Source organism: Xiphophorus couchianus, chromosome 1 (genome assembly GCF_001444195.1).
Source record: "Xiphophorus couchianus chromosome 1, X_couchianus-1.0, whole genome shotgun sequence".
Lineage (NCBI taxonomy): Eukaryota > Metazoa > Chordata > Actinopteri > Cyprinodontiformes > Poeciliidae > Xiphophorus > Xiphophorus couchianus.
Window position 1 is genome coordinate 4,030,345 of NC_040228.1, and position 16,980 is coordinate 4,047,324.

Below are 16,980 nucleotides of genomic sequence, written 5' to 3' on the forward strand. Positions count from 1 at the left end.
ACATCTGAGACGTTTTCCATACTGCCCTCGAGAAAACATTAGTTTTCTACAAGTTTCTCAGTAATCATTCCATGCGACTGCGTGCTGGGGAATCTCCCACTAGCAAATTTTGTTTATCAGCTCTTACACTGAGACTGGGTCCCAGCTGGCATGTGACTGTCAGTCCATCCAAACATCCAGACTCCTGTCGACTGCTCTCATTCCTCAGAGACAACCCCACCATACTCATTGAGATGATGACTGAGAACCCTTTGGCAGAGAGAGAGAGAAAAAGAGAGAAAGTTGGGTTCCAATCCAATCCAGGCTGTAAGACCAGGGCTGACATTTCCATGGACCTGAGGTGGGAATATTCTGGGTTACTCTGCTTTGAGCCTGTTCTCGTCCCCTTTTCCTTTCTCTTCAAAGATTTTGATTGATTTGATTTCAAATGAATACATTTGTGTACACATGTATCAGTTTAATCATAATGAATGTATACTGTTATTCAGTGACCAGCTCATTGTGATTCTTCCACTGCCTTTGGAAAGCATGTCCTAAAAATAAGTCAGATGGGCATCCTTTGCTTGTTGTGGGTATGATTGATTATTAGGTTGATGTAAAAAAATGTTGAAATCAAGGTCAAAATATATGACATACTTATTTCTCATTTATACAATAGTATATTTTTGTAGGGCTAATATACCTTACCTACCCAATGCAGTTATCAAATAAAGAATTCCTTTATTGAGTACAAGGCTATCAAAACCAACCTGCTGCTATGTCATGAAGCCTCTGTTAATTCATCACTTGTTTGTGATTAACCACATTTTTTTAAATTTGAGGTAAAATGTACAGGAAAACAGGAATTTTCAAAACCATGACAAAAATATATATATATATATTTATTTTTTTTTTTTTGTCAAGGGGTTAGCAGTTGATAGATTATCTAGAATCTAATTATTTAACTTCAAAGGTTTGCAACTTTCTTGCTTCCTTTGGTTCAATACTGGTACTAGCATAACATGTATTGCTGGTGAACTGTATGTAAAAGTCTGCATATAGTATGTAATTCACTTTTTGAAGCACTACTAAAAGCAGACATAAAAAAATTACCTAAAGGCAATATCGTTACGACATTTTTAGCATATTTTTCATTGCAAAAGTTAAATTCAAAAACAAAGTTCTTTTAACATTCTTAATAGATTAAAAAAAAAACCTCAGATAACTTGATAACTATAACAAATGTCTAAAATGTATAACTTTACAGTCAAATGAATATATATTAACATTGTCTCAAAGAAGAGAAACATCAGATTTTTGAACAAGATAATAATCAATCACTTCTGGAAACCCAAACTTTTCTTTCAAATATGCCATTTAACAGCTACCTGGTTCCCTGCTCAGCCTGACTGACCAAAGGCCCAGTCCAAGTCCAGCTTTCTAGCCAACTGAGTTTCAGTAGACAGTATGGTAAGACAGCAAAAGTGGACCACCAGCAACAGGCTATGTACAAAATATACATATGCGGAGTTATGCAAAAATGCTTTGCATTCTGTTGCTTTTCAGAGTCAAGTCAGGAAAAACGTGGTAGTATACAAGATAAGATGGGATACTCAGGGTTTAACCATACAGTCCAGACAGGAGGTTGTTTTTTAATGATCATTTTATAATAGTTTGAACTTTTGTCAATAAGAAATATTTCAGTTTTATGTGTAGTGGTAAAAATAATAATAAAGAGTTCGAATGAAATTCCCATAGACTACCTGCAATAATGCTAACTAGCACGTCATTGAACACAGTGCTGCTCAATGAGCAGCACAGGAGGAGTTAGGCTGGTATCGGGTTAGGGCTGCTGCTGACTCAATGTGGTAAAAGATACAGAAAAAAGTTAAATATATGAATATCTTGCCAAGCATTTTCTTCACTGACTAAATGCCAGTGATGTGTTTGTAACGAAGCTAACAGACTGGTAAAACACTAGTCTATCCACCTCTGTTGAAGCAAAACACGCAGAGGTGGGGACTCGAGTCACATGACTTGGACTCGAGTCGGACTCGAGTCGTTAAAATCACGACTTGAGACTTGACTTGAAAAAATGCTCAAAGACTCGGACTTGACTTTGACTTTCATGCCATTGACTTGGGACTTGACTCGACTTGAAGCTGTTTACTTGAAAAGACTTGATATTTTTTACTCAAAGTCTTAAAATTTAAAACACATTATTTATAAAGTGGCGTCATTAATTAATGTCACTCATTCCGTATCAATATGCGCAGACCGTCACTATGGTTTTCCTCTCTCCTTATGTATGTATGTGTACGTAGCTGCAGCACAACCAATCAAATTAACAGGATTTGGACGTTTAAAAAAACGCGGCAAAGCTACAGAGCTCAGGGAACGAAATACGAAATAACCGCTCAATATGCTTCCGCGAGTAATTTCTTTTGGCTACGTAGGTTATGAACTTTCGACTAAAAAACGAACTGCAACTTGTAAAACATGCAAGAAGAGAATATCGGATGGAGATGCCACGACGTCCAACTTTGTCCGGCATTTGAAGCTTCACAAAGATCGGTAGGTGGCACTTTTCTTTTGCTGTAAGATAGCTGACTTTAGCTAACTTCATTTATACTTATTTCATTTTTTGAAAACTATGATTGTTGTAGTGTTGATGTTTATTTATGAATAGAAGGAGTAAACTGAAGTCAAATGTAATTCATGAAAGGCTGTAATTTATTTTCTGACATCTGTTTACTTCTGACAGATTTGAAGAATCCATCCATCCATCCATTTTCTGTTCACCCTTGTCCCTAATGGGGTCGGGAGGGTTGCTGGTGCCTATCTCCAGCTACGTTCCGGGTGAGAGGCGGGGTACACCCTGGACAGGTCGCCAGCCTGTCGCAGGAGATTTGAAGAATACCAGATGAATAAGAGGATCACAAATGAACCTCAAATACATATTTTAAAAAGAACAAATGGTCTATTATTTGAATTTTATGTATAATTGCAAATTATAAAAAAAAAATAAAATAAAAACGACTCGAAATGACTTGAAATTAAAGGTTCCTGACTTGAGACTTGACTCGACTTTTGCCTGTCTTTACTTGAGACTTGACTCGGACTTGAGGACAAAGACTTGAGACTTACTTGAGACTTGCAACACAGTGACTTGGTCACACCTCTGAAAACACGGATATAAATTGACCCCCTTTCTAGTGTCTTAATTTTCATTTCTTTTTTTTCTATTTCCCGGCTTGAAAACAATTAAATTTTTCTAGGCAGCTGGGAGAAACAAGCCATTTCATGCCAATATGGGAGGTCAAGAGTGCGTACATTAAAGGTGGGTATTATTAATTAAGCATATTACTGTAGAAAAAAAATTCAAGCGTGAATACAAGCATATAATACTGAATGCTCACACCTCAGGTAATGCTGTTAATATTTTCCTGTAGCCACATTACTTAAGTTTTTTGTCAAGATGGCCGTCTTTGTGCCTTTTAATCTAATTATTGCAACAAAAAAAATTATTCATTTTCATGGTGGGTGAACATTATGTTACATCATACTCATCCTATTCATACAACTTTAAAGTAACATGTAGCAAAATCAGACACCTCAACTGAAAATGAGGACATACAGTAGCTCTTTGCAAGACTCACAGGAAATAAAGAAGAGTTCTCTTCTTGATTTTTATTGGCGAAGGAGGCATTACCGCCACCAACTGGTAGGGTTGGCAATAGCTTCAGTTAATTTCCCTATAAAAGAATTTTTTTAAACCAAGAAAAGGTCTAAGTCCTAAGATATAACCCATTAAATATCAATTATCAAAAAATTAGTTTCATACAATTACAGCTGACATAAAAAAAAGACAAACCGGAAAAGCTCTTGGGGGCCCCCTGCTGATTTGGAGGACGTAAGCAGCTGATCTGTTTGTTTTCTAGGCAGCTGTCCCACGTTTTTAAACAAAACACGTCACAACTGAGAAACAAAACTTCCATCATTTATTTAGTTGAATATTCATGTTTTGCATGGAAAAAAATAAACATTTCAGAAAACGTTTTTGTTTACACTTCAAGTTTTGACAAGATGTACACATTAAAAATACACATCGAGGGGTACGTCTTCCAGCAGCTTTGGCTTCAAAATATTTCAGTAAATTGTTCCAGGAAGAAACCATTTCACTGACAACCTCATTTCAATTGCTAGAATTCAAAACAACTGCAAATCGTCTGGGGAATAAAGCCAGGTTTCCTTCCACATACATGAGGAAGGTCTCAAAAACCAGAAATAAACTCTACAAAAGACCAAACCTTAACACCTGGGTTTCAAATCCGTTTGGTGAATAAAATGAAACAAAAAAGTAAATCCAGACAACTTTAGAAAAAATTGTAGTAGTGGAAGACCCTTATTCCTGTCATGGGTCAACAGAAAATCAGAAACTTTTATTGTATACGACGCCGTCTACTCCTCCAAGGGTATAACAGCAGTTTACAGAACCATGAAATATTTTTGCAGTATCTTAAGATTTTCATAAAAGTAAAGAAAATTGCATGTTTAGTAAATGAACGTTTCTATACAATTCAGATATGTTTACCACAGTAAAAAAAAACAACATGTGGAGACTAACCATGCAATTCAGATAAGAATTAAAAAGTTAAAAATAAACCAAAGTCATCATTGTTGCATAGTTCAGTGTTTCCCAACCCTGGTCCTCAAGGCTCCCTGCCCTGCATGTTTTAGGTGTTTTCTTGCTTCAGCCCAGGTGATTTCAATGAAAGGTGTTTGGTGAGCTGCAATCAGCTGAATCAGGCGTAGTAAAGCAGGGAAACATCTAAAACATGCAGGGCTGTGTGCCTTGAGAACCAGGCATGGGAAATACTGGCATACTGTATCAGCTACATTTTTGGCATAGTTGGTAAAGAGGCGAAAAAGACCCAAATATAAATTTGCTTTTTTATCTCAGCCTCATAATCAGTCACTGAAAGTATTTGAGAACTCTCAAGATAGACTTGATGATTTATATGGAAATATATGTTCCTGGCTTTTTTGGTGCCAGGAACATAATTAGTAATCCCTGACTTTGTTTACCAGTGTATAAATATGATGTGACGAAGCAGATTTTTTTTTCCAGCCATTTGTCTCTATGCTGAACTAGGATTCATACTTATTTTGCCACCACAAACAGATGAATCTTTGATCTCAGTTCACCTGGTTACTGACAGTAACTATGGGAGGCTTTTTTCCCCCTTTAACTCAATATGTGAAGATAATTTACTGACAGCATGAAACAAATAAACTCCACCTAGGATAAAACTGAAACTTTTCTAGTTTCTAGTCAATTGTGTAAATAACATATTTTTAGAGCCATTTATGTTTAATAAATATGTAATGCTTTCTTTCTCTGACTCATTTCAAGTTTTACATTTATTGAAATAATATAATAGTCCTTATTTGGCAGTGTAATTATGTTATATCAACATGTAAAGGAGTCTTCAGTTTGGGCTACGTAATGTAAAGCCTGTCCTCAGCCTCAATAAAAACACTGCAATTATCTGCCTTCACGTGCAATTTATACCATCCTTACTCAAAGTGCTTTTAGGTTATTTGATGGTTCATTTAGCTCTTCATAACCTGACCTCTCTAAAACCAAATATTAAATATACTCTAAAACCTTTAAAGAAAACTTTTAAAAAAATACTTCACACTAAGTGCTTTAAAGAATAAGAGAATAAGTCAATGCAAATGAAGCCCCAACATCGTCCCAGTAGAGTTTTTTTTAGACAAATCTGCTCTGAGGAGTGCTTGGTAAAAACCTTCCCCTAAAACCTGGTTCACAGTGTGATCATAAGTCATCTTTAGAAAAAAACATTTATGGTGAAGGAAGATTTCTGATCTCAATAGTGAGTACCGACATCAGATTTAAATACCAAGCTATATTCAAAATGTTCTGCTTCGACAGATTTTTGTCCTCTCTGGGCTTCCATCACTGTCTCCTTTATTTTACCCGATTCTGTTTACAACAGCGCTAACACATGTAACTTGTCCAATTATCATTGAACCAATGCTTTGGTTGGAGCTTTCTGATATGATTCAGCAAAAACATTATCTTACATCAAAGAGTGTTACAGTAGCATACATGTACATTCAGAACTTCACAGTAAGACACTTCCACAGTGTTTCAGTGCAACATGTTCAAGTCTGTTCAGATCCACGTCCATCCATCTGTCCATACCAGCTTATCCTTGATGGTGCGGTCAGGAGTACACCCTGGTCGCTTGGTTGGACAAATAACCAGCCACACACTCCGACCTAAGGACAATTGGGATACACCAATTTACGACTGCTACGTTATGAATTGTGATTCTTTAATCACAATTCATTCATAAAGACACATTCAAGTATCGGCATCTAACTCCTCTGACCTAACGATAACAAACGTTGAGGTAAAAACACAACAAACCCAACAGCTCAAGTGGCTTTGCTATGTTTTTGAAAACACTTTAGCTGTTTGATACCATTTTTAGACTCAAGTATCTTGTGAAGAAACATTGTTTACATTGTTTAATACAGTTGGAGATTATCTGTGGGGTCACAATCTTGAAGCTACAGCAAACATGAACAGACTGTTGTAATCTGTAGTTCGACTGGTAAAGAAATGAAGGCTACCATTTCAGAATAAAGTATGAGCATGTAGCAAGCCGCCCTCCAGAGCATACACTCCTTAAAAATTAAACAAAAACTGTTAAGGAGACTCAAGTGCCAGACAACAAGTCTAAGTCAAGTCTCAAGTCATGGGAGCTCAGGCACAAGTCTTTGTTTTTGCAATTAAAGCACAACTTAAGTCCAAGTCTGACAGTCAAATTACCATCTCAGCAGTAAAACTTTAACCCAAAACTCCTGCCAGATTTAAGTTTTCAGTAATCTTTTATATTACTGATTACTAATATATTACTTATATTACATGGCCAACGTTCCTTCTGACTGAAAGTAAAGTCTTGGAGTGGCCAAGTGAACAATTTGCTGCAAAAGTTTTGTTATCTCAATATCGCTGTATGTTATAGGCCTATTGTAAAAAAAACAGCTTGAATTGCAAAATAAAAAAATTGCTAATTATTTAAGTACCATCCAATCAGATGTGGGTGGCCCTCGTTTACTGCACAATGAAAATGTTTTGGAAAGTAAAGAGGTGGTAAAGTCATGAAGAAACTACGCCAAAGGCTACGTTCACACGTCAGGCCTTGATCCTCAATTCAGATTTTTTGCTAAAATCTCAATTTTTATTTTTTGTGTGTTCGTTCATGCTGCTAATTTAATACGACCACAACCAGACTTCTCTGTGTGAATGGAGACTCACTCCCAATACGACTCGCATGTGCAGAAACAGAACGTCACACAGCAGCGGTCTGTTTACAGATCTAATAACGGACGTCTATAAACTGAAGTGTTTTTTCCATTGATTAGTGGGTGGCTATAAATCATGTTTGACATGACATTTAAAAAAATAAAATAAAGCTGAAAGTCATTTTACAGCGTTTTTATCGCCAAGACAAAACTAGATAAAAATGTAAAATCTGCCGGGTGAATGATAATGTAGGTTTAACTGTAAGTGCTCTTTGTATAAAACTGGCAATCTTTTGTGAATCCCATATTTTATAAATAATAATTGCAATTTAAGTAATCTCAGTGCTACACTTTTGTAAGTCCATGTACTGCCGATGAATAGCTCACAATCTTCCACCACAGTAAGGTCTTTACTTTTGACCTAGATGACTAGATGACCCTACACCACAATTAAAGTGGCAGTGACTCTTAGCGAGCTGGGACGGAAGTGTTGTTTAGTTGACAGCAGCACTGCAAACTGCCAATTGTCACATGGACAAACCTCACAGCAACCTAGAAGTTGTCTTCTAGACTGTCCCATTCCAGATGTTACTCTCACAGTTTTCCAGACAGATGTGAACGCGCTGGGTGAAGTAGCTGCGATCCGAAATGGCTCGTAGGAGGTCGGTCTGGACCAAGGAGATGTCGTACAGCTCCGCAGTGCACGCTGCACGGGTGTCATGGCCGCCGGGCTCCAGAAACACCTGGCCGGTGTGGAGACAAATTGAGCAGGGACACAGAAGACGGGATGAAGACGACTTTACATATTTGTTAAAATTATCACTCATGACAGTGTACAGATGATCTGTGAGAAAAGGACGAGGGTCTTAGTGCTGTTAATCAACCTCATACGGATGCTACTCCTCTTGCTCTCTGATATGCTAAAGCTTCTTGCCGACAGCTAGCTTTCCATGAATGCTCAGGCTAGTTAGATTTGGCCACCAATGTCGGCAGATAAAACAGGTTCCCAGCCAAAAGCATGATTAGCAGCACGTACACGAGGTGGATTAGCAGCGTTATGACCCTCTTCCTGGCTCTGATTGGTTGCTTTTGACTAGGAGCGGTGCATTTCTTCATATCACAATAGTAGCACTGGGAAGAGGTGGAGCAGGTTGATTATTTCACAGATTATCTATCTCATTCTATCACGACATGGTGACTGTTTTAACTAATGTAAAAGACATATTTTTGTAGAAGTTGTATACACAGACAGAGAATATACTGTTGCTTTCATCAGTTAGTTTATGATACTTTCATAAAATAGTAACAAACAAGATCAAAACTAATTGCGTAGAAGTTCCAATTCATATTTGAACTAATTAGGACATTAGTGAAGCCACATTACCTTTGGACTAACAATGGTGTCCTCATCATTTTGTCGGATATTGTCGTCTATAAAGACATGCTGAACATTCTGGTCAAAGGGGTCAATCCATAGGGGCTTCCCTCCTCGGATGGAGAAAGTGTTGGTAGCCCACCTGGACACAGACACCCGGATTGAAAATCATTTGAAATAGAAGGAGAAATAAAACAAAGTGGTAGTGTACGTATGTGCTGCAGCATCTATTTGTATACCAGTCAAAGTGGTCCTGGAAACCGCCGAGACCCTGCACAGAACTCAAGTATTGGTAGAGTCCTCTCTCTCCATCACGAGTGGACACGCGCTCTTCAGCCCGGCTCAGGACGACCCCTCGCTTGCTACAGAGGATCTTACCCGGAGTCATATCCACTCTGAGCTGAACCAAAGCGATATGGAGAGCAAAGGTCAGAGTTAGTAGAAGAAGAGGGTATGAGAAGAGAGGTAAAAAGAAAGCAAGTCCTAAAGTTCTTAATCATATTAACTTGATTGTCTAAGAAGGAACCTACATTAAATGAAGAACATTACAGGCAGAATTTTCTTCATCAGAGTGTCATACAACAGCTGAGTGTCTTCGGTCAGAAGCGTCTTCAAATCGGTTGTTATACAGACTGGTACAGCATCCGCAACAACTCTGAAGATATCCGAATAATACGGTTTACAGCAACACCAAGTTTAACTTTGGGATTAATAAAGTATTGTTTTAACCGAATTTTAGAGTTTTAGTTTCTAGTTGAAGATTTAAATTGTTTCTGTCTATAGCTGATATTTTAGTTTGGTGTCAAAGAGGAAACAATGCCTAAGGAAGATAAGACTGCACCACAGCTGAGCACCTAAAACAGACAGCTACACAAAAAATATATAAGTCCAGTTAGGTCACAGTGCAGTGCTTTCAGGTTCTGTTTGTAAATCACAGCCATGTTGGGAGTTGTGATACTAAAAAAACATCACCAGGGATGAATTCTAGTTTGGAAACTGTTTGATTCATCTTCCTCTACTCTTCTGTCTATCTCAGCACATCCAGATGTTTACATGCACTGTATGAGGACAAATAATCTCCTGCTAATCACTGTTTGACCAAAATTATTTCAAGTTGCTAAATGCCACAATAACAACACAGTTTTCATGCATTTGCTTGGTTTTTGGTAAAATTGTCTAAATGTATGATATACTGTAGTTAACCATATGAGTTTCCTTCCATAAGCTTCTCACAGCAGTTTGCTGGAATTCTGGCCCATTAACATACAGGAGGTACTGGATTGTGATATAAAACGGCTCTACATGCCTGGAGAACACATAATCCAGAACCTTTAAGCCACATTACAACTAATATGACAGTGCGTTTAAAGGGCCAGTATTATTTGTATTTAGTGATGTTTGTCACCGTACACATGTACAGAAAGATTAAAGTAATAATGAAAAATGTTAAAAATGAATGAAATATTTTCTAGGCACATAGTACCATTTTATAGCAAAATTAAGTAACTATGTTAACTTCAGTTGTTTTAAAAATGCTATCTTAAATATGACTTGAAAGAAATGTTATTTCCTGATGTAACACCTTGAAATTGGGTCTCTGTTTCTTTAAAAACGCTTTCTCTAATTGAAACTCCGCCTTCAGGAAGTCATCACAACATCCCTCCTCTATTAACCCTTTAACAACATTTTTACCAGCATTGCACTGAGACGTATAATGAGCTCAGCAGATGTGCAGCTACCACCAGGTGTTTACTAATTGCTACTAGCTAGTCTGAAGGAGCTGAGTGGGGGAGTCACAGAGAAGGGCTGCTCTATGAGACCAGAAGGTTGGAATCTGCAGCTTTGAGGAGGAGCAGCACCTTGAAGGCAGCACTAGGTCAAACCAGGAGTTTTAGACAGCTGAATAGTTGCCATGGAGATTAAAGGATTTGTCAAACATGCACAGAAGAATTAAAGCAACACTCCATGCATGCTTTTGATGAGGGAATAACATTATAACGTGATGTACAGCTCAAAAAAGTTGATTTTACATAATGCTGCCCCTTTCAGGTAATTTTCTGTCACCTGAACAGTTAATAGGCAGAGTTCTGCAAGGCAACACTGAAGATCTAATATTAGTTGATGTTTAGGAGTGACCCTGCCTCACCTTCAGCTCAGGCAGATCAGGGAACAGTGGGTGAGCTCCCTCATTGACTGCTCGAGACACGGCCTTCAGCACCCGAGGCAGGTCTGTCCCAAACGTGCGGAAAACAATGGCAAACTCCCGTCCTTCCCCCGCCAGATCTCTGATCAGCTGGAAGAAGGATGGGAGGATCCAGTGGTAGAGTCGGCCATCTTCTCCTTTAACAGACAGCTGTCTGTCTTCCTGTGGGAAACAGTGTTGAAATATTGTGTTCTCATGATGTCGGCTAATTGCAAAAAAAAAAAAAAATCAAGCATGTCCAACTTGGCTTGAACAGCATCCCCCTTTGACATCAAAAGTAATGTAAACCCAACATTATTCTGGCCTAATATACATGTGAGTGTAGGTAGCTGCACTGCTCAGAGGGGAGTCATCTTCGTCTCAGAGCGTCAGGCAGGTTTCTGTGATCGCTCACTTGCCTTGACGCCCTCAGGCCAGCGGAGCAGCTCCAGATGTTCCTCCAGCAGGCCTTTGAAGCGTCGCCCAGCAACAGAGGTGAAGCCTGGTGAGCGTCCAAACTGAGAGTAGTAGCTGGAGGCGTCGCTGCAGGGAGGTAACAGGGAGGCGGCGTCACTCAGCCATTCCCATTTTCCTGCAAGAATTACCCAGCATGCAAGAGTTTCAGAGATGGAAATTATGTATAAAAGTATTCCTATTAAAAACTGTAAAACTTGGGGGTCGGCCTGAAAAGCCATTTTAAATTCAAGGCAAGGAGGGTGATCTCCTGAGACCTTGTAGAGGGTGTGTGGATCTGTCATTTTCCTCATCCAGAGCGAAAGCATTTTGCTGTGACGTGCACAATGTTGGAGGCATCGAGTGGCTCAAACACCTTGATCTCCTCCACAAAAGATGACATGAACTTGTTAGTTCCTCTGTCCATTGTAGTAGCTGATATATTGTGAAAATCCGGTAGAAATGATGCACTAATCGAGTCAGAAATACACTGCAGAGAATCAGTCGAAGTAAAAGACACCAGGTTTACATAGAAACAACGCACTGGGAGGCTTTGTTTGTGAGACTTTCGGCCATGTGGGATTTTCTAGGTCTGTTGTGGGCGGAGCTTGGTAAGGTCCATATAGAGCAGGGGTCTCAAACTCCAGTCCTCCAGGGCCGCTGTCCTGCAGTTTTTAGATGTGCCACAGGTACAAAACTCTGGGATGAAATGGTTTAATTACCTCCTCCTTGTGTAGATCAGTTTTCCAGAGTCTTGCTAATGAACTAATTATTCTATCCAGGTGTGGTGCAGCAGAGGCACATCTAAAAGTTGCAGGAAAGCGGCCCTTGAGGACTGGAGTTTGAGACCCCAGATATGGAGCTTCCGAGGGACCGGCGCTGGGGTCGTGTCCCATAGTGAGATACGGAAACGAATGTTGAAAGAGAACACCTACTTTCATAGAAGTAATTGAATGTCAAATGGCTTTTCAAGTATGATTTGAAATGTGTGAGATGACGTGTTTTTATCATTGGAATGAATTTATGGGATGAAGTATAAATTTAAAAATGACAAATGTTTTTATAGGTGGACTAAAAAGTCTATAGATAAGTATTTTGCATCTACCTATATATTATAAAATCAATATTACCCTAACGAGTAGTATTCTGATTTTATGTATTTCTTAAAAATATTATTAGAATATAAAAATACTAATATTTATCATAGACGCTTTCATGGAATTATGTCATTCCAGTCTTCCAGAGGGGCGAGGAATAAATGGAAGTGGAATCCAGAAAGTAGTTCTCAGTCACTACTCAAGTGTTCATGAACGTCATATGACTTAAAATAAATTGATTAACTCAATATATTGCTGAAATGTTTTAATACTTCCTAAACAGCATTTCCATCCATTTGTTTCCACCTGTGTGTTCTAGAAACAGAACAATACGCTCTGGACTCCGTGCTTTGTTTTTACCGTGTTTGCTCATCTTCCCCCAGGTGACGGTGGAGAGGAAGTAGTCCAGAGCAGCGACCGTCCCCTGTCCGGTCACCGTGTCCGAGACTAGGATTGTGTTATTCAGGTCCATGTGTAGAATTAACTTTTTCCTCGGTGCGTGATCTGCGGAGCCGAGTACCCGAGGGACTGACAGCGCAGGGTCACCTGCTGTCCCCCGCGCCGGCACACAGACACGTCTGCTCTCTGTTACTTCATGTTCCTCCGCCATGACAGCTCTGCGGTTACACAAAGGGAAACTTTCTGTCTCCCGCCTTAGCCAAGAGTCAGTTACCAGGGTGACTTACTGGTATCCACCAAACACACGGGCCGCTAGCTACTTCCTGATTCCCCGGTATCCATCTTCTTCTTCTATCTCATTGTCAGGCGAGTTGGTGACGAACACTGAGAACACCGCCAAACAGCGCCATCTTCCTGTGGAAAAAGCCGCTCATTTTCACAGGCCTATTTCATTTCGTTACAAATAAAATTCTGTAATTTTGTTTGCAGTGATTAACCTAAGTTTATTGTCTCACAGTTCAGACCTTTGCTACACTGAGCTGATAGTTAAGCTATAAGGTAGAAAAACCCGAATGGGTAAATAACAAGTTTCAAAATATTTTTCATCTGCATAGGTGGTTTGCTTATGACACAGAGGAAAGAGAAAAATCAGAAACATTTTACCAACCAGAGCAAACCAAAGCAAAATGCAGACAGGACATTGTGAGTTTCATAACAGCAAGTTCAACGAAAAGTAAATGAAACAAAACAACAACAAAAAAAACGAGCACAGTGGACAAGAGAACATGAGGATTGAGTGAGCGCAGGGAACTAATCCAGCAGAAAGCGAAAGAACATGAGGAGCTTAAATAGCAGCTTAGTTACTGGAGAAAGAACTGGCAACTGATTGGAAACAGGATGTAGCTCTGAGGAGAGACCATGTAGGCAGGCTGAGGGAGAGAGAGAAAAAGAGATTTATTTATCTTAATGGTAGAAAATTAAAAAACAGAATGTAATGGATGTGAGGTGGTGTTGCTACACACGTGTGCAGTAGGTGGCGGATCACCGCCGACGTTGTTTGCGATCTGCTATAATAGAAAAGAAGAAGAAGCTGACTGATGATTGATTGATTGATTGATGATAATGATGATGATGATGATGATGATGAAGAAAAAGAAAAAGATATATTTTTATTTTAAATTTTTTTAGAAGAAGAAATGTAATTGTGAACAAACTGAAGCTGATATAAAGAAATATTTTAACTTATAGCATCAAATTGTTGCTATGGTAACGCAAAACTCCATCTATGTGGATTATTTTCAGTTTTGCTCATTTAAATGTTAGACCACTTCAACTATTTAAATTTATCTCTGCTAATGTCGCCAAATAAAATTAATAGCACTTTCATTCTCAATAATCAAATATTAAAATTCTAGATTTATCTTCAATATGGGACCTGGAGGGTCTGGGGGTCCCAACGCAGCTGCTTAGTTCACCCATGCCTTGATGCCTTGGCATTAAAGGAAATATAAGAGGATCATTTAGCTTTCTGGCTAATTCATTGTAATAAACCCTCTTAATCCATTTTTTTTATTGGCCATTGCAACTGTTGCTGTGTGTCAAGTAGATGTCTCCACTGGTCTCTTCAGATCTTCTATCACACAAGACCTGAAAAAACTTGTCAGCGGTTTGTCCGAGTCTCCCAGGTTCATGTTTTCACCTGTACTCTTGTCAAAAATGTCCCTGAAAATTGCTTCGCTGAGCTCCTCAATCCTTCCCAAGGACAACTTGATATCTTTGTCCCGAATTGCATTCCAGATTTCCTGGGACATCACGTCACAGAACCCATCAACATGTTTAGCCTGGAAGCTGCAAGCTGATTCTTCAATCATTTTGCTCACCAGACCTTTGACGAGTGTCTGTAAGGCCGTTTTTATCTCGTTTTCTGCTCCTGGTGTCTCTTCAGGGTGTTTCTCGGATCCGCCTGTAGCTCCAGGACAAGCTGGGATCTCTGGGATGTCTGTGGAACGTCTAGTTATTGCTGCTTCACTGCTCCCCTGGAGAATTTCCATTTGAAAGCCCTCTCCGTCTATCACTATACTTTCCATACTGGACGACTGTAACAAATCAGAGTGCGACGAACATTTGATCTTTCTATAAAGGTCTCTTATAAACTCTTGACATCTTTCCACCTTGCTAACTCTCTTTAACAGGTATTTCTCAAAACAGGACAGAATTGACTCTTCAAACTCTGGGATTTTCATGACTAGTAAACACAAGGCGTCTTTATCGGTACAGAACATTGCGTTACAAAGACTCCAGAAGATTTTTTTGATGTATTTCTTTCTTACTCTTGAGCGAAATTGTATTTGTTTCCCTTGAACCCGATCCCAGACTTTCTCAAGGGTCCATTTGAAGATGTCCCGGAAGACGTAAGAGTGGCATATCTTATCTGATGATTTCAGCGCCCGACACAGAACCAGCCCAATAATCTGGCTCACATATGCTTTACTGGATTGATCCTCTGAACTGAGGTCTTGCGTGCTTTTCTTCTCGGCTGTGGTAAATTGTGATTGATCACCAGCCCGATCGTTTTCGCTCTTAAATCTGTTGTGTTCATAGGAACACTCAGTTCCAGATATTTGGACTCCTCCATGGGATGGCTGTTCTTGGACGTCAAAGTTATTTGATAACAGTGATCTCTCATAATAGTGGGCTTTTCCACTATCAGTTAACATCTTTACAAATTCCTCTGTGTCTCCCTGAATGGTGTATCCAAAATATTTGAGTTCAGCCAACATTTCCTCCTTCTGAGAGACTTCGACAATGGTTGGTAACTCGGGGATACCCTGTTTGAACCAGGGGCTTCCCCCACGGTATTTTTTAAAAACCCCATATTTCCCAGTTATTTTAATGATTGGTTTTATCAAGCAAGGTATTTTAGGTCGCTGATGGTCAGTTTGATCAATCCTCTTAAATAGTTTATGAATGCTTCTCTTAACCAAAGAGCCTTTCTTCACATTGACCGTGTCAGTGAAGGATTGGATCCTTTTGATCACTTCTTTGACAACTAGTTTCTCTAACTTTTTAAGTGCTTTTGAGTCAACCATCCCTGGAATTCCCAGGAACTTTTCCAGAGCTTCTGAGAGTCTGTTACCCACAATGGCTTTGACAACCTTGAGTGTGATAGACGTCCACTGGACTTTGTTCAAGACCAAAGCGGAAAAAAGATCTGTCGCGCCGACAAGTAAATGTTTCCGTAACCATGCTTTTTGTCTTTTAGAATCGCTTGACAAAAACTTCATCCAGTGCTTCTGCAAGATGCTCTGAAGCAGCTCCTGGAGCTTGACATCCATTTTTTTCTAGAAGACTAAACCAAGATTTCTTCGGGCTATGAAATTATTATTATTATTATTATTATTATTATTCTGCTGATCCCCGAGAATCTCTGGGTCTGAACTTTTTATAGAAACAACCGAGATAGAAGTTCAATTTACAGCAAGACAGCGACGTTAGTAACACTGGTTGAAGGCTCGTTAATATTGGTGCCACACCTCTTTGTTACGTCACAGCATGGAAACCATGTTCCGAATTATACGTTCGGAGATGAAAGGAGGTGCAGGTGGAGGTGGAGGTGCAGGTGGAGGTGCGCGGGTTGTATGCGCAGGCAGCGTCTATCGTTCGATGGGCGGGTTTCACCGCGGGCCTGCTGCATCAACTCTGTTTTCTAAAGAAAATTGTTGACATTCAATTCATTAAATATAATCACATTTTAGAAGATGGCAACCCGTGTTTAGATTTTAATGAGGTGTTCGTGGAATTGTTTAAGCTTGCGCCCCTTAAAGATTAGCAGTTTGCGGGGGTAATCCTTCTCTGACGGAAGCTGATTGGCAGGGCCGGATTTACAAGGATGTTGACCCCTGGGCTAGAGAAAGCGTTGGTGCCCTGTCCACTGAAGACTTTCCAATGTAAATTACAGTGCATGAATATAGTCCGATACAACTGGACACCATTAAATCATGCTGTCCATGATTCAATGGACAGCATGTTGCAAAACATGTACAATAGCTTCATATATTTAAATACTTGAGTATTGTAAATATTGACAAAAACCCTAAAATATTAATAGAACTCACCATGATATGAGTTTTATATATAGTACAATGTCTGCAAAA

At 39.3% G+C, this 16,980-nt stretch overlaps 1 protein-coding gene across 2 annotated transcripts; it reads right to left on the reverse strand.

Moving 5' to 3' along the window:
* Positions 1-3,958: 3,958 nt before the first annotated feature.
* LOC114148562 (uncharacterized) lies at positions 3,959-13,182 on the reverse strand. 2 transcript variants are annotated; one of them, XM_028023940.1, is made up of 7 exons: positions 12,788-13,182; positions 11,297-11,469; positions 10,842-11,060; positions 8,935-9,095; positions 8,705-8,837; positions 7,862-8,063; positions 3,959-6,288 (listed from the first exon to the last, which is right to left on the reverse strand). In XM_028023940.1, the coding sequence occupies exons 1-6, from the start codon at positions 13,035-13,037 to the stop codon at positions 7,887-7,889; spliced, it is 1,113 nt and encodes a 370-aa protein (XP_027879741.1). In that variant the 5' UTR covers positions 13,038-13,182; the 3' UTR covers positions 3,959-6,288; positions 7,862-7,886. The 2 variants fall into 2 exon arrangements, with proteins under 2 accessions (XP_027879741.1, XP_027879733.1); XM_028023932.1 differs by having other exon boundaries at positions 3,959-8,063.
* Positions 13,183-16,980: the final 3,798 nt, after the last annotated feature.